General features: G+C 51.5%; 1 protein-coding gene across 3 annotated transcripts; it reads right to left on the bottom strand.

The window, feature by feature from the left end:
• Positions 1-26: 26 nt before the first annotated feature.
• KCNS1 (potassium voltage-gated channel modifier subfamily S member 1) lies at positions 27-18198 on the bottom strand. 3 transcript variants are annotated; one of them, XM_045053557.1, is made up of 5 exons: positions 17702-18198; positions 16734-16793; positions 14390-15418; positions 11725-11862; positions 27-762 (listed from the first exon to the last, which is right to left on the bottom strand). In XM_045053557.1, the coding sequence occupies exons 3-5, from the start codon at positions 15413-15415 to the stop codon at positions 682-684; spliced, it is 1245 nt and encodes a 414-aa protein (XP_044909492.1). In that variant the 5' UTR covers positions 15416-15418; positions 16734-16793; positions 17702-18198; the 3' UTR covers positions 27-681. The 3 variants fall into 3 exon arrangements, with proteins under 3 accessions (XP_044909492.1, XP_044909491.1, XP_023106976.1); XM_045053556.1 differs by lacking the exon at positions 27-762 and adding an exon at positions 5045-6479 and having other exon boundaries at positions 17702-18197; XM_023251208.2 differs by lacking the exon at positions 27-762 and having other exon boundaries at positions 10659-11862; positions 17702-18192.
• Between the last annotated feature and the right edge of the window lie 1351 nt (positions 18199-19549).

Below are 19549 nucleotides of genomic sequence, written 5' to 3'. Positions count from 1 at the left end.
AAGTAGGTAGGGTAGGGAGTAAATGCCGACTGTGTGCCCAGTCTGAGCTAGTCGTCAGGGAGATAAAGATAAACCAGACATAGTTCTTGCAGACCAGATGGGGAGTCAGTCAAGTGCATATGGAAATACCATAGTGGAAAGAAGTTCACCGACCATGGACACAGGAGGAGAGAATGACAGTCAATTCTGCTGGGGTGTCCAAGGAAGCTTTTCTGGAAATCGTGCATCTTGAACTTGAAATAGGCAAGAGATGGCCAGGTCAAGGAAGGGCAAGAAGTGAGGGATCGAAGACCTCCTGGGCAGAGTGACCGGCCTATGCAGAGGGTCTGGTGTGAGAGTCTGGATGTAAGGTCACCATGACATCCTTCATCTCTGTTGTTGCATGGAACTGGGCCAGGCACAGCCCAGCATTCAGAGCGGAGCTGTCCTTCTGTGGCCCATCCTCGTCCAGAAATACGTCGCTAGCCCGCCCCACCCCAGGTTTTCTCAGTCTCAAAGTTTATACCAAAGCAGGGAAGGAACGGAGTTACACCAAAAAGTGAGTATGGGTCTCTTGAGTCAAATTGCTCTACAGTGTTTAATATAATAGTTCCACAGTCTCTCTGCATAACATCACGCTATTCTGTCAGCCCTCTGGGAGTGGGGGTGATGGGTGTCTCTTGTTGCCTAATTTTACTCCCCTTATTCCCTGAAAGAGTCAGTGTCTTCCTTCCTGTTGCCAGGGTTTGATGACAGGTGTTCCCTGTTGCTCAGACTCAGAACCTGTGGCCAGAAGGTGGAAAGAAGAGATGAAGTAAATTCCCGTTTACTAAGCACTTACTAGACATCAGACACACTGCCGAGCCTTTCAGGTTGTTTCATCTTTTTGCACAGACTCTGAGGTATTTAGTACTAGACGCTTTTTTTTTTTAAGTTTATTTACATTCTGAGAGAGAGCGAGCGAGCATGCACGTATGAGCAAGTGGGGGAGGGGCAGAGAGCTTGGGAGAGGAGGAGAATCCCAAGCAGGCTCCGTACTGCCAGTGCAGAGCCCAACGTGGAGCCCGAACTCATGAACTGTGAGATCGTGACCTAAGCCGAAACCAAGCGTCGGACGCTTAGCCGACTGAGCCGTCCAGGCGCCCCTAGTGCTACGCCCTTTCTATAGATAGGGGATTCTAATAGTGTGCGGTACTGACCACTAGGGAGTGTTCTGGAAATGCTTCAGAATGGTTTTGTTGTGACCATGACCACAGGATCCGGTCAGCATTTAATGGGCAGAGGCAGGGATGCTAGGTGTCCTGCAGTGCATTCTGGGCAGTCCTGCACAGCATCAAACCCCACTGGACATTTCTGTTGGTGAGAAACTTGTTTATCAACACCTCATTCAAAACCAAACCTCATTGACCTCTAGACACAAAGTACTTTGTGCAAGGTTTCACTATTAATTTTCCAAGAATGAACTATGTGGAATGAAGGGACACTTGCGGTTTGTTTTGTGTGGAGCTTTCCCAAGAGCTGGTCTCCATTTCAGAAAACCACATCATCCGCGGCACCGATGCCGGCAATAGTTGAGTCACTAGTGCACTTGTAACACATATTCACGGCGAGTCTGTGTCACGTGTAAATAAATAAACCATCATTCAGAGGAGGATGAAGTGCCATAAGGAAAGTAAAACAGTAATGAGATTGTGAGCGATATGTGAGTGTGTGTGTGTGTACGTGTGTGTGTTTGCACATGTGCATGCACGAAGATGAAGAGAGAGACAGCTTTTTTTTTAATTTTTAAAAAATATTTATTTTTGAGAGAGAGGGCGATACAGAATCTGAAGCAGGCTCCAGGCTCTGAGCTGTCAGCACAGAGCCCAACGCGGGGCTTGAACTCACAAACTGCAAGACCACGACCTGAGCTGAAGTCAGACGCTCAACCAACTGAGCCACCCAGGCGCCCCAGAGACACCTTTATGTAGAGTGATCCAGGCAGGTTTTCTGAAGAGATGGCTTTTGAAGTGAGACCTGAATGACAGGAAGAAGCCAGCCAGGCAGAGCCCATGGATGGTGGACATTCCATGCTGAAGGAGCATCAAGAACAAAGGCCCTGAGGCCAGGACAGAAGTTTGATTTGTTAGAAGGATGGCCGCCCTGCCTGGAACGGTGAACAAAGAACAGAGTAGGTGGCAGTGACATCAGAGGGGTGAGTGAAGATGAGCAGGTGGGGCCTTGTGGTCCATGGGAAGGGGTGTCATTCCTGATGAGACTGAAGCATCGGAGGGAAACCACCCCACCCTGTGCAATGTAAGAGATGCTTACTCTCAGCCCGCTTCCTGCCTTACAGACAGTGCAACTGAGGCCCGAGGTTTGGCCATGTCGGGTCTGGATTCCACCCCAGACTTCTTGACCCCACTACTCATTCTGAGACCCCAACTGTGGCTTCAAGTACAAGAATGCGTCTGGTTTGTGATCTCTACCCATGCAGACTACTTCCCTTCCCAGCAGCCTCTTCTCGAAGTTGCTCTACCATTCTCAAAGAAAACCAGAGCGCTGCTGGATTTACGTTTCCTTCATATGTGTTTTTTATTTTCTTCCTAGCATTTATTGTGCCAGGCGTTTTCACATAGGTTACCTCACTTGAACTTGACATCAACACTCTGAGGTGTCGGGGTCATTATATCAAGACAAGTGAAGGAACAGGCTGAGAGAGGCAAGAAACACAACCAAGATCACACAGCTTGTTGGTAGCAGAGATTCAAGTACAAGTCCATCTGGCCTCAGGGCCCATGTTCTTTCCTCCTCACCATGTGGTATCACTCGTGTTCTCCCATCCTATTCAAGTAATTCCGGTAACTCCCTAAGACTGAAGCCAACACAGGAATGCAGAGCTAGGACAGCAGCAGGGGAGGAGACCTGATGACTTCTGTGGAACCTCTGGATCCACCTGAACTTACGCCACGGTGTTGGATTTCTGTCACTTGTAACTGAACGCTTCCTTACCCATTCAAGAAGACAGGAAAAGGTGGAGCAGGGAGGGCTTTGGATACCAGCCTGACAGAGGTTGGAGGTCGACCTTGAGACACGCTTCTTGGAGATCAAAGATCCGGTCCAGGGTCATGTACCTGGTAAGCGGCAGGGCCAATGTCAGAACCCAGGTCTGACTCTGGGAGCAAGGTGTGTGCCGTTCCTCCCCTTCAGCTCATGAATTTCCTGAAGGTTCTGAACCCACTCCATTTGAACAGGTTAATCACCAGTGTACATATGACCTTGTCTTCTTTTCTAGCAGACAAGATTCTGAAAGACACTGTCCCTTTCATCTCAAAAGCTCCTGCCTTATGAGGTTAGTGTCTCAACTTACTAAATTTCCCGGAGAATTCCTTCCACACTCAGGCACAGGGCCTGGCTGGCCTGGAATATGAGATCTGGCAGTCATCAAGGACCATCCCAGCCAGCACCTGAAGGCCACGTCCAGAGCATGAAGACCCACACTTCAAAACCACTTCCTTCAATGGCACCCAGCGAGTTAAGTTTGCCAAAGAGAGTGAGAACAGTGAGCTGTGGTGCCCAGTTGAGTACAGCCCCATATTAGGTGGCCTGAGCTTGAATCCCTGATGCACTGCTTTCTGATCATCTGACGGTGGGCCAGTTTCCTCAGCTGTCCAAAAACATTATTCTATTTCATTGTTGGCTTTGCCTTATAGGGCTGTTGTGAGAAGTAGCGGATAAGGGACATGAAATCATGCTGTAAACTAGAGTGCCACAGGTAAGTGATGAGTGGTTATTTTTATTAGTTGACAGGTCACCTTCACTCTTGGGAGCCTCAAGAAGTACCTTAGGAGGCAACCAGATTCCCTTCCATCCCCTTTCTCCAATAGGAACACTCCTCTTGGCCTTATTTAAGCCAAAAATCTCTTCTCCTCACAGAGAGACTCAGGTATGACCTTGGACCTCCCCGGGTCTCTGTTTTTTGATCTATAACATGGGGCTGGGGAGGGGGAAGATCTTAAATTGGATCCTCCTTGAGGAACATTGTGTCTCACTAACCAGGGAAGTCTGCACCCCCAGGTCATTGGAAACAGGGAGAAACTACCACAGACATCACATCCCGGAGCCCCAAATGACCTGAGCTTTCCTATGTACCCTCCAGGCTAGTGCCCCGGTTACTCCTGAACATCTCTGGACATCATCTCTCCATTTTACAGAACATGAAACTAAGGCCCAAGAGGGCAAGACTGTAAGGGGGATAACTATGGGATCTGTCCTTTTAGAAACTGCTCGACTCCCACGCCAGCCAGGGGTTCACATGGTGGCTGCTGTGTTCTCATAGACCCAACCCTTTGCCACAGTGGAGTGACCCAGCAACCTCATCCAGAACTGGGCCAGTCATCTCTGACACAGTTTTCAACCTAGAACTGGGAAAGAGTTCTCTGGTGGAGGCACCACAAGATGTGGAACTGAGAGAGATATTGGTGACCCTGTTGTCTGCCGTGTCGTACAGATTCAATGTCTGTCTTTCTCTCTTATTCCTGGTTTCTGTTGTTGCTGAAGCCAAGCCACCTATCTACCATTCCCATCAGTGGTATTATAATAAATATTTGTTCGTTTTGCCCACTCAGGATCCCTTTCCCTCGTTTTTAATGAAGGCACCCCACGTTTTCTTCAGGAAACTACGCCCCCACCATCTGTGTCCTGGGGAGACTGTCAGTGGGAGTTCCTCCATTCCCTCAGCCGTGGGGTGGGCATGTGACCCAAACTAGTCCAGGGAGACCCAGTTCTCCGGGAAGTTTTAGCTAGAGCAGAGTGCTGTCACCCAAGCATTTTAATGGCAACACCCGAAAAAGGTGATTCGTGGGCTCTAAGTACCTCCATCCCCATATTGCCCTCATTCCTATCTTTTTCTCAAAGCCTGGTTGGGTTTTTTTTTTTTTTTAATGTTTATTCATTTTTTAAGAGAGAGAGAGAGAGAGACAGAGCACGACCAGGGGAGGGGCAGAGAGAGAGGGAGACACAGAATCCGAAGCAGGCTCCAGGCTCAGCTATCAGCACAGAGCCCGACGTGAGGCTCGAACTCATGAACTGCAAGATCATGACCTGAGCTGAAGTCGGATGCTTAACCGACTGAGCCACCCAGGCGCCCCCCCCCCCAAAGCCTGGTTGTTTAATTTTACTTTGATTCCAACTGGTATCTATCCAATGCACCCATTTTTTGCTTAAGTTGCCCAGAGTTGGATTAACTTGTTTGCAGCCCAAGTCTTCTGACAGAGAAATTGGAAGAAGAATGGAGTCATAGTTCACATGTCCTCCAGGAAGTGTGGGGTATTAAAAACAGTTGGGCTTTCCTGGGGCAAAACAGTGGGAAGTTGCTGCTGTTGCTCTGGTCCTGAAGAGCAGCCCACAGTATATACAGCAGGAAAGGGTTGTTTCCTGTACTACTTGGTATCATTTGACCACCGAGAATGTGGCTCTCAGAGAAAGGATAGCTTCTGTCACGGTTCAATTTTGAGATGAGAAATGCCCAGGCTGTGGGATAGAATGTTTTGTTTCTAACTGCATAGAATAATGTAAACGGAAACTCAACAAAGCAAGCCGAAATATAATTTGGGGGTGGCGGTCATAGAACATTTCTATGACCACAGTGAAAAGAACTTCATGACCTGCAATAGGGCTGAGATCTCCAAAAACCAAAGTTGGTAACTGATTATGCCGGTTGCTGATTTGACAGGCCGGCTACACTTTTATGTGTGGCTTATGACCAGCAGAACAGCCACGCAAGAGAATGTGGGAGAAATCCAAGGCGATCTCAAACACTGGGTGGAAGCAGTCCCCACCTTCCTTGTGGAGAAAGCTCCCAAGCTCCCGGGATGGTGGGGATGAGTTTTGGCCTGGAGTGTGAAAAACAGACTGAGTAGGAAAGAATCTTGGACACATACAGAACTGCAAAAATCTGTTCACTGATACCAGTGGAAATCTGGGCAATATTTGTGAGAATGGATTTTTGTGGTGCTTGATGAGGGGAGGGGAAATGTAATGTGGGACCAGGCTGGTCTCCTTGGTAGGGACGCACGGGTCAGGGATCCGGCATTCTCTGTGCTAGCTCCAGGAGCTGGCCGCGTTCTGACCATTGATGGGTTGGCTAAAGCAAACTTGGACCGAATGCTGGCCCACGTGAAATGCAATATAAAGGCCCGAAACCCCTGGGCATCACGTAGAGGAAAGGATTCAAAAGTTTCTGAAGACTGGATTTATTTTGTGCTTCCTTCCCATTAATATCTCTATGGCCTTCACTGAACCCAGAACACTTCACCTTTGCTTTGAGGAAAGTCTACATCAGGAGAGCTTGGTGGTGGGGCTGCAACTGCAGTGAAATGGGTTCACTGACCTCAGACGGGAGGGAGAATGGAGACGTGTGGGAGGCCGGGGGTGGCATTGAAGTGCCTCAGAAACGAAGTGAAGTGGTCGTCATAATATTCAGTAGGTTCTGAATGAGGCAGGATCTCTGCTAGAGGGCCCTGAAGAGGTAAAGGTGACCACCGGTCTTACTTGATTTGAGTAATGAATAAAACATAAGAAACAAAGCAAAACAAAGCAAAGCAAAACAAAACCTAGTCCTGGCAAAAAAAAAAAAAAAAGTCCTAACTTACGTCACTGCAACCATCACCTAACACCTAGGCTTGAGTTCATTTATTGATCTAAAGCCCCTTGAATGAAGGATATGCTACTTGCCCTTGGGAAGCATGTCCGCTATACTACCACACGAGTGTAATGGCAACATTTGTCTTGCTTTCTCCAAAAACGCCTGTGGTCATTCACCGGGGGAACTGGGAGAAGAAAGGGAAATACTCAAACCTTTCAGGAGGCATTGGATGAAGACTTTGAATCAATGCCAATTTTCTGGGTCTGAGAGTACCACTGTAGGTCCACCCATCATGTGAAAAGTCAGATTTTGGCCCTTGTCCATGTCACTGGAGGGCTAGATCTCCAGTTTCTGAGTGACAGCTGGAAAAGATCCCCACGTTGGCTCCCTGACCCAGGGAGGCCATTATAATATAAAAGGCCAATAGAATCCAATGACTATTTTGAAATGGAAAACTCAGAGTGGTACCGCATCTTGGGGGAGGCTGCAGAGATTAGTACCTCCAATAAAGACCCTGCAGGGTGATGACTCCCATCAAAACACCATTAGTTTCCCCTGTTTGGCTGGTGTAAAATTAGATGGATCTTGGAAAATGGCCGTGGATGATTTTAATGAAGTGACAACTCCAATTTTAACTGCTGTGTTAGATATGTATTCCTTACAATCTCTGGAGCTAATATGCATCTATTGGTTTCATTTTCTATTCCAAGAAACACAAACCACTGGAAGCCTTTTGCTAATAGTTGGAAGAGAGAACAGTTTTCCTCTACTGTTTGACTCAGGGACACTTTGGTTCACCAGTTCTACACTGGAAAGATTTGATTAGATCTCTGACTTTGTCCTATCCCACAAGACATCAAACTGATCCACTACACTGATTAAATCACATTAATAGAGCCCAAACACACCAAGTGTGTTTTCCGTTATATACAAGATAGTTTCCTTATGTTACAAACACTTTTTTAGACTGTGCTTATGGAGAGAAGATGTGAGCATATAATGTGCTGGGTAGCCAAGGGTTGTGGACTACCTGCTCTTTTTGCCTAACATCCCTCCCCTTTATTTTGGTGACGTCACATGGCCTTTTCTTTTGGGTAACTACCTTTCTTCCATCCCACGTGGCCCAGGTGCCCTGCCCCCTTCCACCAAGGGAGAGGCGTGGGACTCAAGGCAGGCTGGGATCGGAACTGGGCGCGGATTGACACAGGGGAGGAAGGCCACTGAAGGCTGAGCATTTAGCTGGCAGTGCCGTAGGCAGAAGGCTCATGGGTCCCACCACTGAGGTCCCCAGAGTTCCCCTCATTCCTGCGTGTCCTGAGGCCTGGCCAGCCAGCTTTTCCTTTGACAGGTGAGCATCACTGGTACCCTTCTGTAGTGCGCAGAATGGTGGTTCTGAAGATACATCCAAGTCCTATTCTCTGGAACCTGTAAATGTTACCTTATTCGGGAAAAGGGTCTTTCTGCAGATGTGATTAGGCTAAGGGTCTTGAAATCATCTTAGATTAGCTCGGGTAGGGGGGGCCTACATGCCATCACACAAGTCCTTATGAGAGGAGCACTGGGAGACTCCCACACGCAGGAGGGAAAGGTGACATCAGGGCAGAGGCAGAGAATGGAGGGATGCAGCCACAAGCCTAGAACACTGGCAGCCACTTGAAGCTGGGAGAGGTAAGAAGATTCGCCCCTGGAGCCTCAGAGCGCAGCCCTGCTGACACCTTGATTTTAGATTTCTGGCCTCCAGACTGTCAGAGAACAAATTTCTATTGTTTTATGCCATCAACAGGAAAGGAATACACCTTCCAATAAATTTTTTTTTTCCTTAAGAGAGTCCGTTTCTGTTGCTTGTAACCAAAGGACTATAATTGTGATGGTTGCTCATCACTTATTTATAATGCGTTACTCTTTTTGACCAAGTTAGTTCCCACCGGATTCCTGTCCCTTGTGTCCTGTGCCAAACTCGAGACTGGAACCAGAGGACGTGGAAGGAGTCACTCCACGAGCCTCCCCACCCTCCCCATTCACTCAGCACACACACCCGGGCAGTCAGCTCCAGTACAGGCAGAAACAGGTCCCTGCGCCCCGCCTCTTTATTTGCATAATAGTTTTCACAGACACACAGGAGTAGGAGTGACAGTGAGTTGTTGCTTTTCTGCCAGGATGACACACACCTGGGGAGGGACGCAGGCTGGTCAGTTCACCCCGGAGCTTTCTCCATACCGGCTTTAGGGACTTGTCTGTGGGATGAGAAAGTCTGGAAGCTACCTGGCTCTTTGACACGTTCAGCGGTTCAGGAAGGGCGGTGCATACGGGGGTGAGCCTGCGGGAGGGCTGGTATGGACGCGGGGGGTCGGGCGCCGCTCCAGTCTCTGCTCAGGCTGGAGACTTGGGTTCCAACCATACGCGGGGGCCTACCACGTCATACCCAAGGCCTGCCCGTGGCTGTGCCCTGTGCTTGGAAATGCTTCCCGGAACCCCCGCTGCCTAATTAACGATTCATCTGTATGGTCACCCTCAAGAAAGTCTTCTCTGACCCCCGTTAACGGTCCCTGCTACATGTGTGCCTGGAGTTCCTGGACTCAGTATACAGCTCACTGTTACACATCTCTGTGATTACTGGATTAAAATCCATCTCCCTCACTAGTCTGTAAGCTTCTTGAATATATATATATATATATATATATATATATATATATATATATATATATATTTGGTTCCCCGTTATATCTCTTGAACCTAGCAGTCAATGAATCGGAGGACAGGTGTGGCAAGTAAATCTGAGAAGCAGCGGGACTACCACAGTAGTGTGTGTGTGTGTGTGTGTGTGTGTGTGTGTGTGTGTTTCGGGGGAGACGCTATGGGGAACTGGAAAGTACATGCCTCACTCAAAGGCATTTGAATGAAAAAAATATACTAAAAGTACTGTTCAGCTAAATAAAACGCCTCTGCAGGCCACACATGAAGCCCCGGCTTGTGAGTCTTCCAATGATATTTGTTGAATGTGTGAATGAAGAATCTACAGAGAAATGGCCATAAAAGCCTCGTAAAGTAAGGAGGAACCAGGGGCAGGACCAAAGGACATGCTGTTCGGTCCTGTCCATACCCTTTCAAGGGCAAGGCCTCTCTGGTCATTTCCTCTTCCTTCCCGGCGCCTGACACACAGTGTGCTGTTCGAACTGGCTGATCCATCAGTAGGTATTCATTAGGTATTCACTAAGCACCTACTCCCCACCAAGCCTGGGTTCCACCACACGTCTTCTGTGTTGAAGTGCAGCATGTGGGGGGTGGCGGCGCACAGAGCCGTGGCCAGCCAAAGACAGTACGGTGATGAGTGTTCTAGAAACAGTATGTAAATGGGGCTACGGGAGTCTTCCCTCCCAACGTCTCAGTAAGTAAGAAGGATTCAGCAGGTGAGTAGAAGGGTAAGTCCTCGGCAAGGATGAAGGGCTGGAGCGGGTCAAAAGAAGCAGAGGTCTCAAGCGTCTGCCTGGACGGTAACTCAAGGAAGGGTTGGAGGCCTAGCGGCGCAAAGAAGGGAACTGCCACAGTCAGACTGGGGACAGCGGGGGGGGGGGGTCACAGGTGTCCATGCATAGCAGCTTCTTGCCACCAACCTCTCAGAGCTGAGCTGGCTTTAAATCGGTGACTCCCTGCTGAATTTGGCTTTCATCTCCCTCCGGGGCACAGACTGTGACCTTGTGACAGGTGGGCTGGGACCTGGAGATGGGGCGTCCACCTCCCACACTGTGTCCTAGCAGAGCTGGGTCTAGACCTCAGGCCACAGGCAGGGGCCCCTCCAGGGTCTGTATCTCAAGCCAGCCCTGGCAGGAAGCTGCAAGACTATTGCTCAGCAAAGCTCACACAGCAGCTAGGAAGGCAGGTCTTCTTCCTTCCTCCCAAACCTCACCTAGAGCCGACTGCCGTTAGAATCTCATGGGAAAGGGGGCGCCTGAGTGGCTCAGTCGGTTGAGCGTCCAACTTCAGCTCAGGTCATGAGCTCGCGGTTCGTGAGTTCAAGCCCCGCGTCGGTCTCTGGGCTGACAGCTCAGAGCCTGGAGCCCGCTTCAGATTCTGTGTCTCCTTCTGTCTGCCCCTCCCCTGCTTGTATTCTGTGTCTCACATTGTCTTGAAAATAAATAAACATTAAAAAAAAAAAAAAAGAATCTCATGGAAAAGGACCACAGCTGAGGTCCAGCGCTCCTACATCTGAATCCTCTGTCTGGGCCTTTCCCTAGCCCTGATAGAGGATCTTCTCAGGATTCATGAACCCCCTAAAACCACATGCAAACTTTAGGAGGGCAGAAGAAAGACAGCATGGAAGGAACACTGGCTTGGTCGACCAAAGAGTCTGGATTCCCAACTTGGCTCCACGACTTCTAACTGGGAGACATTTGGGCGAGTCATTGCACCTCTCTGGGCCTCAGTTTCCTCATCTGCGAAATGGGTCCAATTCTCATCCTCCAACACAGGGCTGAGTGTGATAGGGCTGACAGGCAGGGAGTGTTCATGACCCGTTAGCATCCTTTTGGTTTTCTCTGTAGCACATGCCTGCTTCACAGTAGCTTGGAGGTTCGTTTACAAAAGTCTCTGGGCTGTTCTCCAGGCTCACAGAACCTAGGGTGACACCATCCTAACCTGGGCCTTTAGCGGAAGGGACCCAGTCCCCATTTCTCAGGGCTGGGGGAGTGATTCTGAGCAGTGAGGCCACCATGAACCATGTAAGCAGGGAAGGATCTCTGCTGCTTCAGCTGACTGTAGGAGTGTGGGAAGGAGGATACTGAGCCCTGGCTTTAATAAACCTGAGAGTCTGGAGGTGCACTCGGGGCCTGGGCCTCCAGGTCTGCAGACCTTCCCTCCTGGGAGGTCTCACGGGAGGTCTCCAGAGACGCCTCTGACACCCCATCCACACTGCTCAGCAAATCCTCAAACCCCCGGGGGTCGCTGTTGCGCACAGCAGCCTCCAGAGCCTTCTGGCGCCGGTAGAAGTGAGAGAACTTATTGAAGATGATGGTGATGGGGAGCGCCACCACCAGGATGCCCCCGAGGATGCAGCCTGAGGCTGCTAGCTTGCCAGCCACCGTCACGGGCACCACGTCCCCGTAGCCCACAGTGGTCATGCTCACCGTGCCCCACCACCAGCAGGCGGGAATGGTGTCAAAGCCCACGTCCTCCTCCTTCTCGGCTGTGTAGGCCACACCGGAGAACACGGACACGCCCACGGCCAGATACAGCAGTAAAATGCCCACCTCGCGGTAGCTGTGCTGGAAGAGAATGCAGGAAGCCAAGTCAGAGCCGGGTGGGCTCACAGACCTGGTATGGAGCATATGAGGAAACTGAGGCCAGAGAGTAGAAGGGGCAGGTCCAAAGTCACAGAGCAAAGTAGAGCTGGTGCCAAGACCCAGGCCCCTTGACTCCAAACTAAGATCTTTCATCTACAAGAGGCAGCCAGCTCCCTGGGAGCAAACACAGGCCTAACTTCTGTTGTCCAGGGCTCCCACTAAGCCATAGTGGTTTCTTCTAATGCAGGGGGCACTGGCGGCACCAGCCAGTGAATAAGAAGCTTGTGACTCTTCCACAGTTGCAGAACCAAGGGGGGACCACAGTTTGTATTCCACAATGCAAAGCATTGGTTTCATGTACTTCTGACTGGTCTATCTCATTTCTGACAAGTACAAAAATACATTCTGCCCCTCGAGAAAGCTGACAGGATACACGTTCCTGAATGCACCTGCCTACCCGGAGGCCAAGCAGTGGTTCACAAATAGGGCAATCTGCCCCAGGGGACATATGGCAAAGTCCTTAAACATTTTTGCTTGTCGCAACTGGACAGGTGTGCTAGTGGCATCTACTGGATAGAGGTCGGATATGCCGGTAAACATCCTACGATGCCAGGATAGCCATCCCCCCGCCCCCAACACACACAACCAAGAATTATCTCCCTCCAAATATCAATAGTGCTGAGGCTGAGACTCCTAGCCTAGAACTGTAGTCCCCTAGTCCCAAACTGTAATGTGTGGAGGAATCATGTTGGGATCTTGTTAAAAAGGCAGAACTCAATTGAGCGGGTCTGGGGTAGGGCTGGAAATTCTGCATTTCTAAGCAAGTTTCCAGGTAACGAGAAAGCTGCTGCTGGTCAAGGGCCTTGCTTTGAGTAGCAAGGCTATCATCTGGAGACTTACACCCGTGTCTTGGAATCTGGCAGCCTCCATCAACATCCTTTTCCCTCCTTGCAGAAAATGCTAGTGATACCAGGCCCTGGATCCCTGCATGGCTGGAGACAAGGCAGAGTTCTGGGGCAAAGGGGTCTTCCCTGGACAGATACTGAATCCCACGTACATGCCTGATGCCCCAGCATTCTGCTCACGTCACCCTGCCTGTACCCAGCTTGCTGGCTGTCTTGCCTCCAGGGCATGAAAAGGGCTTTAGGAAGCCATGAGTAGAAGGGGTTTTCTAGGGATCCTCAGGAGGGTTGCACGGAGCTTTAGGAGAAAGAGCAGGAGGTCATGGCGTTAGGCACAGCTGGGTTCTTCTCTGGGCTCTGCAATTTACTCACTGAGGAACCTCTGACAAGTCCTGTCCCCTCCTGGAGCCTCAGTTTCCACATCTGCAAAGTAGTGACAGTAATACTTGCCCCAGCTTGAACCCCTCACAGGCTCCATCCCCTAATACTCGGGATAAAGTTCAAAATCCTGGTCCAAGAGTCCATGGCCCTTCAGTACCCTGTCCCTCTCACCTCATCAACCTCATCAACTGACACCCCTCCCTCCATGTCCCCCCCACACCCACTCCAGCGTTCATCCTGTTCTCTCTCCAGGCCTCTGTCCAAGCCGTTCACATTTCCTCCTTCTCCACACCAGGCTAAGTTCACCCCTTCAAGGTTAAGCTTGCCAGGGCAGTGATTCACCCCAGTGCAAGGCCCAGCAGAAGGAGGGTGCTCAGTAAATTGCAACCAGGCTTTAAAAAGCCAACCTTCCAACCTCAGGTTGTTCATCTACGGGAAGGGAATAAATAACCGCATCTTCCTGAGGAAGTTGTCCTGAGAACGTCGATAATGGATGTAAAACTGGCACAGAATTAACACTCAGTAAGTGTTAGCTCTGGGGCTGCTGCTAGATTTGGCCCATCAAGGGTGACCTACAATATCTGTGCCCCCTGATAATGCCAGAGGAAAGGCTCAGTGGAGAAGGCATTTAGCATTCTGCTTTGCAAATTTCTGCACTTATTTATTATCTGATATTTGACAGACCAAAAGTGACCTTTGTCTTATATTTTTAATTAAAAAAAATTGTAATGTTTATTTTTGAGAGACAGAGTGTGAGTGGGGGAGGGGCAGAGAGAGAGGGAGACAGAGTCTGAAGCAGGCTGCAGGCTCTGAGATGTCAGCACAGATCCTGACATGGGGCTCGAACTCACTAACAGTGAGATCATGACCTGGGCCAAAGTTGAATGCTTAACAGGCTGAGCCACCCAGACGCCCCACCCCCTGCTTTTTCTTTTCTTTTCTTTTCTTTTTTTTTTTTTTTTAAAGAAAAGCAAACCTCGGTGTTCAGTTTTCACCCCTAGGAAAGAGCCCTCCCAGGGCTGCTGGGAACATCAGAAAAGATGTGACGTGTACACCTGGTGTCCAGCCCTGTGCCTGGCACAGGAACAGAATGTTGCCTTGGATCACTGTGTGCCTGGACACCACGCGCTTGTAAGTTCACCTGCTAACCCGTCCTCTGGTCACCCCCGCCTGCCCCCCCCCCACCTCACCCCCCCCACCTCCTCGCGGGGCCCCAGAGGCCGTACCTTGAGCGTGGCGCCCAGCGAGCGCAGCCCGGTGGAGTGGCGCGCCAGCTTGAGCACGCGGAAGATGCGCATGAGGCGGAACACCTGCACCACCTTGCCCAGGTCACCGAGGTCCTCGCCGCCCGCGCCGCCCCGGTCGCCGAGCGCCACGCCGGCCAGCAGCGTGAGGTAGAAGGGGAGCACCGACACGATGTCGATGAGGTTGAGGGGGTGGCAGAAGAAGTTGCGCGTGCTGGGCGCCAGCAGGAGGCGCGACGACACCTCGAAGCTGAACCAGGCGATGCAGAAGTACTCCAGGTGCCGCAGCACCGGGTCGTCGCGCATGCCTTCCGTGCCGCGACCCGCGGCCACCGCGGCCACGGCGGCCGCCGCCTCGCGGGCCTGGTACTCGGGCAGGCTGTGGATGCACATGGCGGCGATGGAGGCCAGCACCACGCCGATGGAGACGCAGCTGAAGAGCTTGCTGGGCAGCGAGTAGCCGGGGTTCTCCATGGTGAGCCAGAGGCGGCGGCGCAGGCGGCCGCAGCGCGCGGCCCCGTAGCGCGCCAGCTCGCGCTGCACGTCGGAGATCTCGTCGGGGCACGGGTCCACGCTGCTCGGCGTGTCGCTGTCCTCGTCCCAGTCGCGCGGCCGCGCCACGCGCCGCTCCAGGTAGCGCGCGCGGCAGCAGGAGGCCAGCGCGCTCTCGCCCAGGCCCCAGTAGTCGGCCTCCTGGCCGAAGGCGAAGACGCACAGCTCGTCGAGCACGTGCAGGCGGCCGGTGCGGTAGAAGTGCAGCAGGCCCAGGAAGAAGCCCGGGTGCCGGTCGAAGTAGAACTCGCGCGCCGCCGCGTCGTAGTCGTCGCACAGGCGCCGCGCCTGCTCCTCGGACGCCGCGGCCTGCAGGCGGCCCAGCCGCGTGCCCGGGAAGCGGGCCAGCGCGCGTGCGCTCAGCCGCCGCCTCACGCCGCCCACGTTCACGCGCAGCGCCTCGTCGCTCCGCCGCCAGGGCACGCGGGCGCCGGGCCCCGGGGACTCGCTCACCATGGCCTGTGGACACGGGGAGGGCGGGATGTGGAGCGGGGGTTGTCTCCGGGCCTGCCTTCCAGAAGGCCGGGTTTAACCCTCCTGCCCCCTCCACCAGCTCTGGTGTGCAGACGGCGCGGCGCTCGGGAGGTAAGTGCCCTCTGATCTCAGACTAGGGTTTGAATGCCCCTCACTCCCCCGACTCAGGGTCTTTGGCCAAATCATTGAGCCTGCCCCCCCCCTCCCATTTCAATGGCACGGAACAAATGCTGGGATCTATCTTGGGGGGTTATGAAAGTGACTGAATGGCAGGATGTCCTGGCACCCCAGGGTGTGCTCAGATAGGATGTCTCCCTTTTCCAAACTTGGATTTTCATATGCCAGGGGCTTAATGTGGGATCTTGGACACATGAGCACTCTGAACTTCAGTCTCTTCCTCTGCAAAATGGGGATAGTAATACTGACCATCCCTGGGGGGGAAGGGGGTGTTGGGAGAATCAGTTTAGACCAAGAGATCAGTAGTTCTCAAAGTGTGTCCCCTGCACTTGCAACATCAGTGCCACCTGGGAATTTGTCAACGATGCAAATTCTCAGCCTGCTCTAGACTTACTGAATCAGAAACTGTGGGGATGGAGTCCAGCAGTTGGGGTTTTAACAAGCATGGAGGGTGACTCTGATCCATGGTCAAATTTGAGAGCCGTTGGCTTAGACCATTTGAAGCATCTCTGGAGTCAGTCAGATGGAACACTGTCTTCTGTGACCAGAGACAAGTCCTGTCACCTCCCTGAGCTTCGGTCAAGTGGAGATAAAAAGATCCACCTCCAAGTGTGGTTAAAAAGATTAATTGAACTGTTGTCTTTATCAGGCCTGGCTCCCAGAAGGGGTTCAGTAAATTATCCACCTGTTTCACTGTCTCCCAGAGTCAGCCAAACCTGGGTTTATCTCCATCCCTGATGCCCCCCAGGGCCTTGAGGAAGATGCTTTTCTCCAGGTCTCAGTTTCCTACACAATGCCAAATGCAGACAACAGCACCTACCCAAGGCAGGCTGGAGGACTAAAGTAGCTTATGGGGAAAGTGCTTCGCCTTAGTTGACCCCAGAAGATGTTGGGTCCTTCCACTGCCCACGTCTCCGAACTCTACTGGGACTGATGGCTAGTGACTCGCCTCCTGATCCTCAGTAATCCCATCTGCCCCATCCCATCAGCAATGCCCGCTTCCCAGGGTGGAATGTACACCATCGAGCCGCTCGCCTGTTGCCTGGCAGGGAGCCAGGTGGGGTGCCCTTCACTCACCCTGGGCTTGGTGTTAAGCTGGTCAGGATCAGGGTGGTGTCCTTACCTCCGTCACTTCTGCGTCCTCAGGCCAGTCTCCTCCTGCTCTGGGCTTTGGGTCTCTTATCTATAGAACAGGGAAAGTAACAATAGCACTTAGGGTGAAAGCTTACTGTGAATGCATGTGCAAAGCCCCTGGAACACAGTTGGTGCTCAATAAATGTTAATCATTTGCAATTTCTTCTGGTCAGAGCTAGGTTCAAATTCTGAGTCTGCCATTTGCTGACTGTTGACCTTGAGGGGCTCCGTTCCGAGCTTCAGCTTCCCCATCTGTAAACTGGAGGACATCACACTTCCCTTGAGAGGTTATGAGGCTTAACTATGGCAAGATGTTTATGGGCAGCACGGCCCTTGGTTCATACTCTGTGCACAGTAAACACCTGGGACGCGGACGCAGTTCCACTCCCACCTCCTCCATTGCACCTGGTGTCAAAAGATGAAGCTTCTAACCCAGCTGCATCACCCATTATAGCTTCATAACGGTGGGCAAATCCCTTTCTCTTTCTGGAACTCACCTTCCTGCTCTATGATTATGAGATCATGAATTCAACAAACCTTCCCTAACAAGAATCTGAATATCAGTAAGAAAGATTAAATGACTTGCTCAGCATCACCCAGCTAGTCCATGGCACACAGTTAAGGTTGGAAACTAGGCTTTTCCATTGAAGGCTCTCTCTACAAACTTATTTTGAGCAACTACTATGTGCTGGTCACTTCGCAGGGCTCTATATACAGCTTCACTCGGTTAGATGCCTACACCGACCCTGCTAGGGAGGTTTTCTAATCCCATTTTACAGATGAACCAACAGGACCGACCCCAGGTCACCGCCACCCCACAGCGCTCCCTCCAGGCGAGGGGGAGGGTCTCAAGGAGGGGACTCTGGAGCGGAAAGGGCAGTGCCCCCACCCTCGCCTCCCACTGTGCAGCCCCCGCCCCGTCCCGGGCCACGCCCCTCCCCAGGGGAGGTCCCTTACCTGTCAAGGCCCCTCCAGGGCACCCACCAGGTGCTTCAGTCCCTGAGGGCTCCGTGGCTGGGGAGCCGCTGGCCAGGCCGGGATCGTCTCTGTCCCAGCGGCGCCGCCGAACCTCGCTGCTGCCGGAGGCCCCGCCGCCCCTCCTTCCCTGTCTTCCTCTGTCCCCCGCGGGGGAGGCCACATCGATCGCTGCCGGGGGAGGGAGGGAGGGAGACCGCGGGCTGTCGGAGGCGGTTGTTTCTATTCCTGACTCGATTGGGTGGAGATGGTGGCTGGAGACTGGGCCCAACAGCCAGGACATCCCCCTCCCCCCAGTCAGGGGCCAGGGGAGGAGGGGTCATTTAGGAGACTGAGGTGCCACTAGGGAGGGATTTCAGCCCGGGTTTTGCCTACAAAGGAACAACAACAGCAGTAATAATCCCTTCCTTAATTGCGCCCTTGACATGTGTAAGGCACTCTGCTTCAGGTGACTTATCCAAGTCCTTCCTGACACAGACTTGGACGAGGACAGATGAGGCTCAGTCACCTGCGCAGGTCACCTAGCTTGGTCTTGTGTCTCATGTCTTCCAGGACTGCAGGTGGGGCTCTGACTTAGGGAGTTAGAGAAGGTGGCCTTATTCCCCGAGAGCCCCTTGGGGCTGTGAAGCTTGAAACAGATCATTTTGTCCCCCAGAAGTTCTGTCTCCCCCCTAGCTATGGGTCCCTGATTTCCACCTTCCAAGTGGGTTGATAGGGTAAAGGAGAACTGTGTCAGAGCTTTGTCAAGGTTATGTCATCCAGAGTGCCTGGCTGGCTCAGTCCATGGATTGTGTGAGACTTGATCTCGGGTTGCAAGTTCGAGCCCCGTGTTGGGTGTAGAGGTTACTTAAAAATAAAATCTTTTTAAAAAGAAAGATTATATAATCCACAAGCATTCATCAAGTGCCTACTGTGTGTCTGGACGGAGAGAGGGTGCTGGAGACTAGGATCTGGGTTCAAGAAAGGATTTCTATTTCACATATACTAATTGTTATTATTAATAATCATAATAACCAGCATTTTTTAAGACCTTGCCTTGTGTCTCGGGTCCTATAGGCCTCATCTCATTTATGCTGCAAAATGGATAGGTGCTATTATTATTCAAAGATAAGAAATGGAAGACTTTAGGACACCTGGGTGGCTTAGTCAGTTAAATGTCCAACTTTGGCTCAGGTCGTGATCTCACGGTTCATGAGTTTGAACCCTGCATCGGACTCTGTGCAGACAGCTCAGAGCCTGGACCCTGCTTGGGATTTTGTGTCTCCCTCTCTCTCTGTCCCTCCCCTGCTCACACTCTATCTCTCTCACGAAAATAAATAAACATTAAAAAATATTTAATAAAAAATAGGGGCACCTGGGTGGCTCAGTTGGTTAAGTGTTCGACTTGGGCTCAGGTCATGATCTTGCGGTTTGTGAGTTTGAGCCCAGTGTCAGGCTCTGTGCTAACAGCACAGAGCCTGGAGCCTGCTTTGGATTCTATGTCTCTCTTTCTCTCTGTCCCTCCCCTGCTTTCACTCTGTGTGTGTGTCTCTCTCTCTCAAAAATAAATAAACGTTAAAAAAATCTTTAAAAAATTTAATGAAAGAGAAATGCAAGGCTTTGAGAGTGAGGTGACTCACTCCTAAGGTCATATGGCTAACTTCCGGGACCTCTAGAACAGACCTGTCCACTGAATAGTCTGTGAGCCACATATGTGACTTAAATTTTTCTGATAGCAAGGGGCACCTGGGTGGCTCAGTCGGTTGAGCATCTGACTTCAGCTCAGGTCATGATCTTGCGGTTCATGAGCCTGAGCCCCATGTCGGGCTCTGTGATGACAGCTCAGAGCCT

The sequence above is a fragment of the Felis catus genome, chromosome A3, assembly GCF_018350175.1.
Source record: "Felis catus isolate Fca126 chromosome A3, F.catus_Fca126_mat1.0, whole genome shotgun sequence".
Lineage (NCBI taxonomy): Eukaryota > Metazoa > Chordata > Mammalia > Carnivora > Felidae > Felis > Felis catus.
The sequence above is the reverse complement of the archived record's forward strand: the minus strand, read 5'-3'. Positions and strand labels throughout refer to the sequence as shown.